The 12,087-nt window shown below is 36.0% G+C and overlaps 1 protein-coding gene across 1 annotated transcript; it reads left to right on the top strand.

Annotated features, from left to right (window-relative positions):
* The first annotated feature begins 5,727 nt into the window (after window positions 1-5,727).
* LOC110036606 (allene oxide synthase 2-like) lies at window positions 5,728-7,670 on the top strand. The gene has a single exon (XM_020741087.1). The coding sequence runs from the start codon at window positions 5,916-5,918 to the stop codon at window positions 7,428-7,430; it is 1,515 nt and encodes a 504-aa protein (XP_020596746.1). The 5' UTR covers window positions 5,728-5,915; the 3' UTR covers window positions 7,431-7,670.
* Window positions 7,671-12,087: the final 4,417 nt, after the last annotated feature.

The raw sequence follows: 12,087 nt of genomic DNA, 5'->3' as shown, positions 1-12,087 counted from the left end.
GAGTATCTCTGTCTCACAGTGTCTGTATCGCTCCCTCTGCCATCTGACCCCGATCCCAAATAGGGAAACGAGTTGGATTAATGGGCTTTTAGGAGAAGCTTAAGCCCACAACCGTGGACCTCAGCCCACGTGCTTGAAGTCCATGGCACCCCTCTTTTATAGAGAAAAATTATTTTTTAATAAAATAAAAAATGTTAGAAGAATTTGCCTGCATATTTTATAATGCTTAAGTATTAATATATTTAATACTTATATAAATGGATACAAAATGGAGCTTAAAGCAACGAATTACTATATATTTATATATTTGATATGGCACCACAAAAACCACTTCACTAAGCATGAGATGCTTAGTGAATGTAATAATTTGTAGAGTCAAATTTAAAATCATCCCAACTCAAATTTTAACAAATTTATTATCATAAAAAACCTTTAGATGAGGTAAACTACCCAATGACATGAATGGTGATCCAAACCATGCTCCCATGAAACTAAATAAAATACTTGAAGTAAGAATAGAAATTTTGGGACTTTGATTGATGGTTGAAACGGCATCCAAATCTTAGTTACAATCAAATTAAACATCTCAACAAAGGGAAATACAACAAGCTCATCAAAATATGTAAATGTTAAAATATCACTTCATTATTAAATAAGATAATATGAGTTATGTTGTGTGTCAGAAGGTCTAGAGCGATAAAGCAATGAATTGTCGTCTTAGGGAGGCATTGCGTTGTATGTGGGGTGCGTTGTTAAATGTCATTGAAGTGTGTCACTGCACCATATTAGGGGGTATTGTTATACCATCTTCAGAAGGTTTCGTTATGTCATATGTGGGTTTCGTTGTTACACCGTCGTTAAGAGGCATCGTCGCACCATATGTGAGGTGCATTTTTGCCCAATCGTCGTGGTGTTTGCTTGCACTATTTTCAGGGACATTGGTACATTAACTTCGGGAGGCATCGTTTTATCTTATATGGGGTGCATTGTTACACTCTCATCGTGGTGTGTCGTTGCAACGTATTTGGGGGCATTATTACATGGTCTTTGGGAAACATCATTATGAAATATGTGTGGTGTGTCATTACACAATCATTGGGTGTATCGTTGAGTCATATTCAGGAGCATTTCTATACCAATATCGAGAAGCATCATTGTGTCGTATGTGGGGTGTATCGCTACACCATCATTGGGAGGGGTAATCGCATCATATGTGGAGTGCATTGTTATACTGTCATTAGAGTGTGCCATTACACTGTATTCAAGAACATTGTTACACTGTCTTCGAGAGGCATCGTTGTATTGTATGTGAGGTTTGTTGTTATATCTTCATGGAGGTGTGTCATTGTACTGCATTCGTGGATATTGTTACACATTCTTTGGGAGGCATCGTTGCATCGTATGTGAGGTGTGTTGTCACACTGTCATCAGGATATGTTATTGCACCGTATTCAGAGCATTGTTACACCATTTTCTAGGGAGGTGTCGTTGGGTTGTATGATGGGTGTGTTGTTACACTGTCACATGAGAGTGTCATTGCAGTGTATTCGGGGTATGTTGTCATGCAAGATGCCTTAATTCTCTACAATATACGTCAGGATTCCACAGTGGTGACTAATGTTGGTTAGAGGCGGCAACTATCGAAGAGGCACTTGCCAAAGGTGATAACAACCACAATTGGTAAGCGACGTTCTCCGAAGTTGGGTGGCAGCGATGGCTAGATTTGCGTGTGTCGGAGTGGGCAATGACGACTGCTGGAGTGGTAGGTATTCGTTGAATCTGCGGTGCAGAAGAAATGTTAAACTGTAGCTTCTGTTCTAAGCTTCAGTCTTCTTTTGTCTTCAGGCCTATCCTTCTTCTCAAGAGAAGGGTAGGACTTTATTTATAGAGTCTATATTGAAAATATGAAAAAATTTCAAATCACTCTATTAGACAGCCTTGAAAGGTTCCCTCAATCAGATGGTGTTCAGTGGACCATTAAGGCCAAAATGATATCAGAATTGAACGATCTTAGGCTCGTTAGATTTATCTCACTAAGACGCTCGATTTGACTATAAGTTTGTTATATTTGGAATTTTTATGACATTTCAATCATGCACTAAAGATTCCAAAGCAGTTTAACGACTTGATTTGACTTAGATTGTTTCCATCTTCATATCGTTGGGCCTCTCATCTCATCTAGCCAGTCGGTTTGACTGAACATTTGCTACATCGAAGTTCTAAATGACACTTAATCGAAGTTTGAATGTTTCTTGCTCAAACTTTATCTCAAGATTTGTCCAAATTGCCACAAGATCTGTGTTGGATGATGGAAATTTGTTGGTGGTGTATCAAGCTATTTGATGATGTCTTCTCAAATTTAACTAATTTATCAAAATATAAATAGACCGACATGCAGTCTGGTATGCAACGAGACAGCTCGCGGTCTAATGAATTTAAAAACTTTATCTCCTATCAAACGTTAACAATCACCGGCTATCACCACCTAATAAGAAATCGTCTTAGAATAAAAAAATGACTATGAATCTTAGATATGTGTCAACATTATTCATTAATTAGGCAAGCCCAAGTAAATATCAACTTCATCTTTAAGGCAAAATTCTGACTAATTCGTTGTTTTGCTAAAACCTTTGAAGGAATCTGCCTAGGCTAATTAAGTAAATAGGCAAGTTACCTTAATTACTTTTGTCAGCATTATGTAGTTGACTCCGAGACATCGGACAACCTGAACTCGCTCCAAGTAAAAAATATTTAATACGGAGTCCGCATGCATCTAGACGTTTTGTTCAACAGTGTTGTACATTGTTGTACTTATATGTACAACAATATTGTATAAGAAATTTACATACATATGGACTCCACAAATAATATTCTCTCCCATCCAACTGAAAAGACAGACTAACTAAACCAATTATTAAGTTGATTTGAACTTTTCCTCAAACAATTTTGGGAGTATATTGATGTATCCTAATATTTTTGAAAATTTTTTGTTATTGGATTTGCAAACCATTAATGATAGTTTGGAGTTGCCCTAAAAATATTATACATGATTGTGATCTTGAATGTATTTGTAGGCAGGCATTTGTACATCTTTACTAAATAAATAAGATAAACGCTATCAAATTTTCTATATGGCTTTCCGTTTATTAAATTTGCACGCTGTCACTTTTGTCATCTTACATGATAATAATTTAATGGGCAGGATAGGCCCAACTTTAGCGTTGGCCCTTGCCTGATATTTTATAAGCACCAAAACATAAATCATTTACTTTCAAAGCCAATCAAACTTAAGTCATTGATCACTATAGTGTTGATCTAGAGCTTCATCACCGATCACGATAATGTTTGATATTATAAATAGAACCCTGCTTGAGTCAGAGAAATACCAGAGCTGCTACTCTTTTAGATGAAGCTCATTGATAAATCATAGCGTGCATTGTGGCATCTCAGCTTACACTACGAAACAACACGTCATTCTAAATATCGGGTTCCAACGCACCTCAAAAATTGGATAATTGAGTCCCATCAACTGTTACCAACTTCAATTACCCTCGACCAATATGAAATAAAGATTGTGTCTTGAGAAATTGTGCAGTGCTCTCATTTTTGTGAGACGGTGTGTAATCATCAATTTATAGTAGATTATTCTAACTAAACCCCGTAGTTTTTTTCGGAAACTTCCCTAGTTTTCCACGTAAAAATTTTGGAATATCTACTGGTTATTTTTTTTATTATTATTTGAGTATGTGTTGGATTCTCGTACAACACTAGATGTTAATTCATTACTCAACCACCACATATTCTCTAACATGCATCAGTTATATTCCTTAATATTTATCATGGGTTTATTACTTGGCCAAGACACACAACTATGGCAAGCTGACTGAATACCACAATACTTGATTCTTTTTAATCAAACCTTGGGTGGCTTATCCTACAGCTGACTTCAATTCCCTTGTATAATAGCTCGTTAGCATTCAATGCTGAAACTTTACAAAAACTTGCTTTGCAAATGTCTCATTTTTAGTGAGGCTTGGGATCAAGTTCTTTAGTGACATAATCTTACAAATTAAGTGATGAATTGCCTTATAAATTTCAGGAATGAGATGAAACACCGTAAGGAAAGGTAATCAAGGGTTTGTTTGAGTGAACATCATCATTCGGTATAAAATGAAAAAGGTGACCTGCGATCTAAAATTAAAAAAAAAATTATCATTCTTGTAAAAGAACTTCGGAAGAAGCTCGGGTAATACTCGATCACCAAGTAAATTTTTTGTTCATGTAGACGGGCACGGGAGGGCGAAGGAGGTTCGTACTTCATAGTGTTTTTAAACAAAGCCTAAACTTCATAGTGTTCTTAAACAAAGCCTAAACGACTAGAATGATGATCCCTTTAAGGTGGTCAGGAATAATCCTCATAATAGAGCATTATCACTATTCATTTATTCGATATGGGCTTCTTAAATTGTTAAAAATGTGCCTTGATGATTTACTTGGATCTATTGTTAACCAAATTGGTATGACACTTTATAGCCCTTCATGCCATATAAAATCTAGAGATTGTTGCTTTGCGAGTAATGAAGTTTGTCCACCGCTGGGGTCCATGGTAACAAGTGAAACAAACTTGATACTTATCAAGGATTAAGAAAATTTGTGAATGCCTATGCAAGCGATGCCACTTGGAGCCTACTCTAAAGCCAACTTAGCTCATTCAAGATAACTTTTCTTCTTCTTATTCAATTTGCGTCTTAGTAACAAATTCTCAAGTCTCCATCCCAAACAATAATTCACTTCACACATGTTTTGAAAAATCTGTTTTGAAAAATCAGACTTCTAGTTCTTGTCATCAAAACCAGACTTCTAGTTCTTGTCATCAACCTACGCACACGCAACCTTAGAGGACATCTAAACTAATGCATACATGGGCTACGAGTAGATATTACTAGTAGGGTTGGGAATTTAGCTCGAAAAATCGTTAAAAATCAATTCAAATTTTTGGGTCAAATCAAAATAAATGAGCCGAGCTAAGAGCCAATACTTCGAATCAAATATTTATAAAAATATGTGTATATTCGAAGTAAAATTGAATACAATGACTCATGGGTCAATTTCAAGTCGATTTCGAGCGGGAACGGATCCAAATAACTCAATCTTAGTCAGCTCATTTCGATTTTGAGCTCGATTCAATTTCGAGCCAACTCGGCTCGAATTGAATATAACGAGTCACGAGACGATTTCAAGCCACACTGAATTTATTCAAGCTGACCCAACACAGCTCAAAATCATATTGTTAACAACCCTAATTATCATAATAGCAACTAAGAAATGAGAGATAAATAGAAATTGAGAAAAAAAAAAACCAAAAGAGAAACTATATAATCTCTTGGTACATGAAGATAGATTGTCATAATAAGAGTCGTGTATCCCATGTTTATCATCTAAACCTCTATTCATAATTCATGAAAAAATATTACGTGTGTTTTCCGGCATGTACGCCAACGACATTGTTCCAAGCTCGAAAAAAAAAACTCGACACATTCATATATTTATATCATTCAACATACATAATATTTGCTCTTAAAATAAACATGATATTATTAAGCTGATTTCACCCTTTCTAAAATAAATTTGAGAGCATATCCATGATCCATCCCAGTATTTTTGCAAATTATACATTAAAATAATTTGATATACTTTCTACTTAATAAATAAGATGGAAGCAATCATCCTCGGAACACCTTTCTGGGTTTTTATATGTCCACGCATTTCACGTTGTTGTGTCTCATGCTCATAATTTAATGGCAGGGCAGGCCCAACTTCAATCAGCGTGTGGCTCCCCTCAGCCCTGCCTCATCTTTTATACGCATATGAAGGTCTTCCTTTCAAAGCATCAATCAGAATAGTGTTTGTTAGTCATGAGCTCCGCCATGCAGAAAGAAGCAGCAGAAGCTCAAGAAAATACCGGTTATGGCGATCACTCTGCTACCAGCAACGCTCTCAAGATAAAGGAAATCCCGGGGAGCTGCGGCATCCCTTTCGTATCCCCGTTCTTGGACCGACTGGAATACTTCTACTTCAAGGGTCAGGATAAGTTCTTCCAGTCGAGGATCGAGCGATATGGATCCACAGTTTTCCGCGCCAACATGCCTCCAGGGCCGTTCATGGCGTCCAACCCCCGAGTCATCGTTGTTCTCGACGCCAAGAGCTTCCCTGTTCTCTTCGACAATACGAAGATAGAAAAGAAGGACGTTCTGTACGGCACGTACATACCTTCCACCAAACTCACCGGAAACTACCGCATCTGCGCCAATCTGGATCCCTCTGAACCCAGCCATACTAAGGTGAAACAATTCCTCTTCAATCTCCTCGCCTCTCGCAAATCTGAAATCGTCCCTGCATTCCGCGCCTCCTTCATCACCCCTGTTTTCACGAAACTCGAGTCCCAGATTGCCTCCGATGGCCGCTCGGATTTCAATAAGCTCAACGATCATTTTGCCCTCGAATTCCTCTGCGATGCTTATTTCGGCACCTGCCCCTCTAAAACGGGTATCTCCCTCGACACGAAGGCGATCATGTGGCTACTGCCCCAGCTAGCTCCCCTGGCCAGCAAAATCCTCGCAGAGCGCTTCTTCCCCTTGTGGTTCTTAGAAGATCTTCTGCTCCACACTTTCCCCATCCCATCCTTCCTCGTCAAATCCCAATACAAAGCTCTCTACTCCTACTTCGAATCCGTCGGCGCTCACGCAGTCGACAACATAGCCGCACAAATCGGCCTCTCTCGCGAAGAGGCCATCAATAACCTACTCTACACCACAATCTTCAACGCTTACGGTGGCTTCAAGGTTCTCTTTCCCATCATCCTCAAATGGCTCGCTTCCTGCGGAAAGCACGCCGATCTCCATGCCCGCATCGCCTCCGAGGTCCGCTCCGCCGTCGGCGAGAACGGTCAGCTCACCATTACCGCGCTGGAGAACATGGATCTCGTCAAATCCGTCGTCTACGAGGCGCTGCGCATAGAACCGCCGGTCCCTTACCAATACGGCCATGCCAAGAAAGATTTCGTTCTGGAGAACCACGACGCCGCATTCCTAGTGCGAAAGGGAGAGATGATATTTGGCTACCAGCCCTTCGCCACCACCGATTCTAGGGTTTTCGGATCCGACGCGCAGACGTTCGTTCCGGATCGCTTCGTTGGGGACGACGGGAAGCTTCTAAAGTACCTGTGTTGGTCGAATGGTCCGGAGACGGAGGATCCGACGGTCGGGAACAAGCAGTGCGCAGGTAAGAACTTCGTGGTGTTGGTTTCCCGGCTTTTGGTGGCGGAGCTGTTCCTCCGCTACGATTCGTTTACCGCTGAAGCTAGTAAAATATCGCTGGGGGCTCAGGTTACTTTCACTGATGTGACGAAAGCTAAACCCAAGCTCGCTTAACCTGAGGTTTGGCGAAATTAGTATGTTCGGACATCGGTGAAGACGCTATGATGTGACGGGATTATCTTTTTGGGTATATAGACCGGTGGTCATTGGAACAGATATTTTCTGAATGTATTTGTGTGATTGTGTACCATGATAATGAATGTATATGATTGCGGCTATGGGAACAGGTGCAGTACTATGTTATTATGTATTTTTATTTCGGTGGTTACATCAACTTTCAGGCTCTGATCTTTGAAAAATTTTTACATCAGGATTCTGCTTCTGAAATTCAGGCTCAAATTCACGAGAAATATTTGCGTACATAAGATTTACGCAGCGCTGCATATATCAGAGGTTATTCTGGGGGTACAAAGGAGTTATATTCGGGTTATACCGGAGGTTACAAGGGAGTATAACCCAGATATAATCTCATTGTACCCCCTGAATAACCTCTGATGTACGCAAAGCTGCGTACATCTTATGTACGCAAATATTTTCCCAAATTCACAGGGTCTACATAAAAAAAAATGAAAATAAGATTGAAAATGAACTACCCAACGGACTGAATATTTCTTTACATTATTTTGAATATTTTTTTTATGTTATTCATGTGTTATTCGTGTGTTATTGAGGTGTTATTCATGTCAGGAAATATTTTTCGTGTTTTTAATGTGTTATTTATGAATAACACTTCAATAACACATCAATAACACATCAATAACGCGAAAATATTCAGAATAACGCGAAGGGAATATTTTTATAACACGGTCGAGTCGAGTCGAGTAATGTTTTATTGGTGTGTTATTCATGTGTTATTTATGTGTTATTGAAGTAATATTTTCTGCGTTATTCATGTGTTATTCGTATTATTGTTTAAAGAACAATAATATCTCAAAATCAACTCAATAACACATTAATAATACATGAATAACGCAGAAAATATCAGAATAACCCGAAGAGAATATTCCTAAAACACGGTTGGGTCGGGTCACGCATTTTTATTCTTTTTTTTTAAAATTTTTTTGAGGTGAGTCTAAACTTTCCACGTATCAGCTCTAGATTAGACTCCGCATGCAAAGTTGCATACGGAGTCATGATGTAATAATTTTTCCTCAGTTTTGTTGTGTATATATATATAATACACAAATCTTCAATATCAGAGCAAAAATACCGTCACTTTAATTTTTAATAACTGAAATATATGATAAGATGTAATGTAAGTAAAAATTAAAGTTTGGGTTATCTTTGGGTTACCTTCAGTTTTTTTTTATTTTTAGTTTGTTATATTTTTTATTTTTATTGGCCGACCCCACATAGTGGGATTAAGGCTTTGTTGTTGTTGTTTGTTGTTGTATATTTTTTATTTTTTTTTTTTTATTTTCTGTTTTTAGAAATTGTGATTTGTGTTTTTATGATTTATGTGTTTTTAAAAACTGACAATATAAAAAATTTTTATAAAAAAAATCATCAATTCTAACTATGTAAATATTTCATACTCATATATATAAAGCTTATAATAATTTTATAGCAACAATATCAAACTTGACACATCAAAGTGTGTTAACTTTTAACATACTATTTCGCAATAAAATAATATCTTATACATCCGACAATAAGGCAAATGATATTTTATCCCAAAATAAAATAAAGTCAACATTACATTAATAACATTGTATGATAAAAATAAATGTTTTTTACAAGTTAATTAGTAAATTTAGTTATGTCGGTGGCTTCAAAATTCTCTAGCAACACGGTCTTGAAAAAACATCATGTACTGCAATTGAAATTAAGAAACAATAACTCTAATAGCACTTTGTGAAGCAGAAATTGATGTAGATCATCTTTTTTTGTCAACTATAAAATTTTCATTATGTACATCTCAAATAATGTACCTCATCTGAATTGTGATCTTAAGAAATTATGTAAAATTATATATATGACCACTTTTCTTGCAAATGAAAAATATGGTAATAATATCACATTATTGATGCATCTTATGCTATAAAATCTCTTTTTTTTAGCTCTATTTCTCTTATAAGTCATATTTCTCTTAGCAACAATGACACGAGGGAAAGTTGAAAAATGAACACTTTCACTCTTATCTTGGTTTAACCTCTTCATCTCACACTCAATGAGCAATGAATTAAGAATCAATTTTTTCTTCTCAGTATTACAACTTATCTTGAAATAATTAAATTGGGCGGGAAGAGAGATCAAGACTTGGTGCAGAAGAATGTCATCAGATACTTCAAACATTAATGTCCTCAATATAATAACAGAATTAGACATTTTCATAACGTACTCTCTTATGTTTTCATTCTCTTTATACCGCTTTCGAAATGGTTTACTATGTATATTACTTATTTCAACATTTTCATAAGTAATGAAACAATCTGTTTTTTTAGCTTAAAAATTTTTTAGCACATTCCTCTTCAGGAATTGCACTTCTAATGGTTTTCGAAATAGAGTAATTCATGATCATAAGACTCATATGGTTAGAACGCTCGTACTTTCAAAATAAGTCCTTTTATTCAAGAGTGTTTTCTACAGTAAGGGCGGAAGAACGCTCAGTCCAAACCGCATAGTCAAGATCTATGTACCAAAGAACTGCGGTGATATGTTCTTTGTATTTAACATTTTAAATTGACAAATATATAAGAAACATTGAATGAAAAGAATAAAAAAAATAAGCCTAATTAACAAAATTATCATTTCTATGTTAATAAGTTATAAATAATATACATGCTCATCATGTAATAATTAAGATGGGCTCACAAACAATACCTCAACATTATAATTTTTTTTTCTTTTAACATAAATTATACTTAATAAATATTGATAATAAATTATGTCAACAATATGTCTTTCTTTGGATGCATGAATAATAAGAAATAATCACATATTTTCTACTATGTATATGTATAATCCGACAAATAAATAATCTACCTTTAGGCCAATTAATTTTTTGCATAGATTTAAATATAATTTAATTAATAATATTCATATATTTCAAAATTAGATAGTTTGATGTAACAGAGGTCACTTTGTTTACATGTTATTTCAACTAAAATAATTTTAAATTTGGCATGCAGAGAATAAATTTTCAAACACGAATCTCGAGACATTTTTCAATAAGAAATCTTCCAACTTCAAATTCAAGATCACACATGCACCGATTTCAACAAATATATAATCGAATTGACCATCTCGACATTAAAAATCTAATGATGACAAAATTGTTACAATTCAAATTTAATCAAGTCCAATTCAAGTCACTGAAGCACAATCGAAGGCTTTTGATTGTCAATTGAATAATCAAATGAACTAAAAAATCTGCAGATTTATAGTCTATCAAGCATCTCGATGAGGGAATACAATCAGCCTAAGATTGTTAAATTTTGTGGTCATTAGGGCACCAAAATCCTTAATGAATCATCTATGATCAAGTGGTGTTAACACAAACCATCCTATCAAGTGATTAGAGAATTTATGTGCTGAAAGACCAAAATGCCCTTTAAAAAAAAGTATAAATATGTCTCCTCTCTTTACTTGAGAGGAGGAAAAGAAAAAGAGAAATGCTAAAGCTTATTTTGGAGAGAAGAATCGATGATAAACACCATCCTCTATAGCCGCAGACCACCACTCGCCAACCACCGTCAACTGTCAATTGTCAACGCCTGCAGCTGCAAACCATCAGTTGTCGTCAACCCATGTTCGTAACTATTGCATTTCAAATATGGTTGTTGCGTCTAATCCAGGCGATACTTGTCAAACTCTATCGACAACCACTTGTTAGCAACCATCAACAATGGTTGGCTATCACCAACAACGACTAGCCACTGGTGATCATTGTTTGCAACATTTGTATTTCAAATACAATTGTTGCATCTAACACATGTATTAAAGATATGATGAATAACCACCAGCATCTATAGTCATTGGTCACCGTTGACCACCGCTAGCCTTCACCATCAGTCGTTGTCAACCACTAACATCCGATGAGCTTTGCTTGCAACTGTCGTTATACAACTATGACTTTTATGACCAACTATTGTTTTAATAACTAACTATGATCTTTATGACAAACTACTACTATTAGAGTTTCTAATTACATCCTTTGTGATTAATTGTTGCTATTGGACCCACCGACTATATATTTTATGGCCAACAACTATATTTATAATCACCAGCTATGATTTGTAACGAACTACTGCAGTTATAATCTCTAACTACGACATCTATGGCTAACTGACGTTATTGCAGAGATTGCAGATTTTATGACCAACTACTACCTTTGTAGTAAACAACTACGATTTTTGTGACCAACTACAATTGTTATAGTTTTCAATAATGGCCTATTTGGACAACTGTCGCTATTGCAGACATAGACAATAGCTTTTATGGTAAAATATTGTCTTTGTAGCCACCAACTATGACATTTGTGGCCGACTGGCATCTGTAACTAACTGTTGCTTCTACAGTCGCAAACTACAACAACTATCTATAGCATTTGGTCAAACTATTATAACATAATAATAACTATTATAACTAAACAACTGTTTTACATATATTATTATCTATTTTGTAATTTCATTTTTTATGATTCATGAGAAGAGTGAACCTATGTACTTATACTCACATTGTTCATCACTTTGACTGAGCTAGATCATGT

The sequence above is a fragment of the Phalaenopsis equestris genome, unplaced genomic scaffold, assembly GCF_001263595.1.
Source record: "Phalaenopsis equestris unplaced genomic scaffold, ASM126359v1 Scaffold209127, whole genome shotgun sequence".
Classification (NCBI taxonomy): Eukaryota; Viridiplantae; Streptophyta; class Magnoliopsida; order Asparagales; family Orchidaceae; genus Phalaenopsis; species Phalaenopsis equestris.
Note: the sequence above shows the minus strand (reverse complement) of the source record. Positions and strands in the feature narration are given on the sequence as shown.

Excerpts from the sequence above, each read along its gene's own strand:
- LOC110036606 (XM_020741087.1), top strand. The coding sequence starts at position 5,916 with ATGAGCTCCGCCATGCAGAAAGAAGCAGCAGAAGCTCAAGAAAATACC.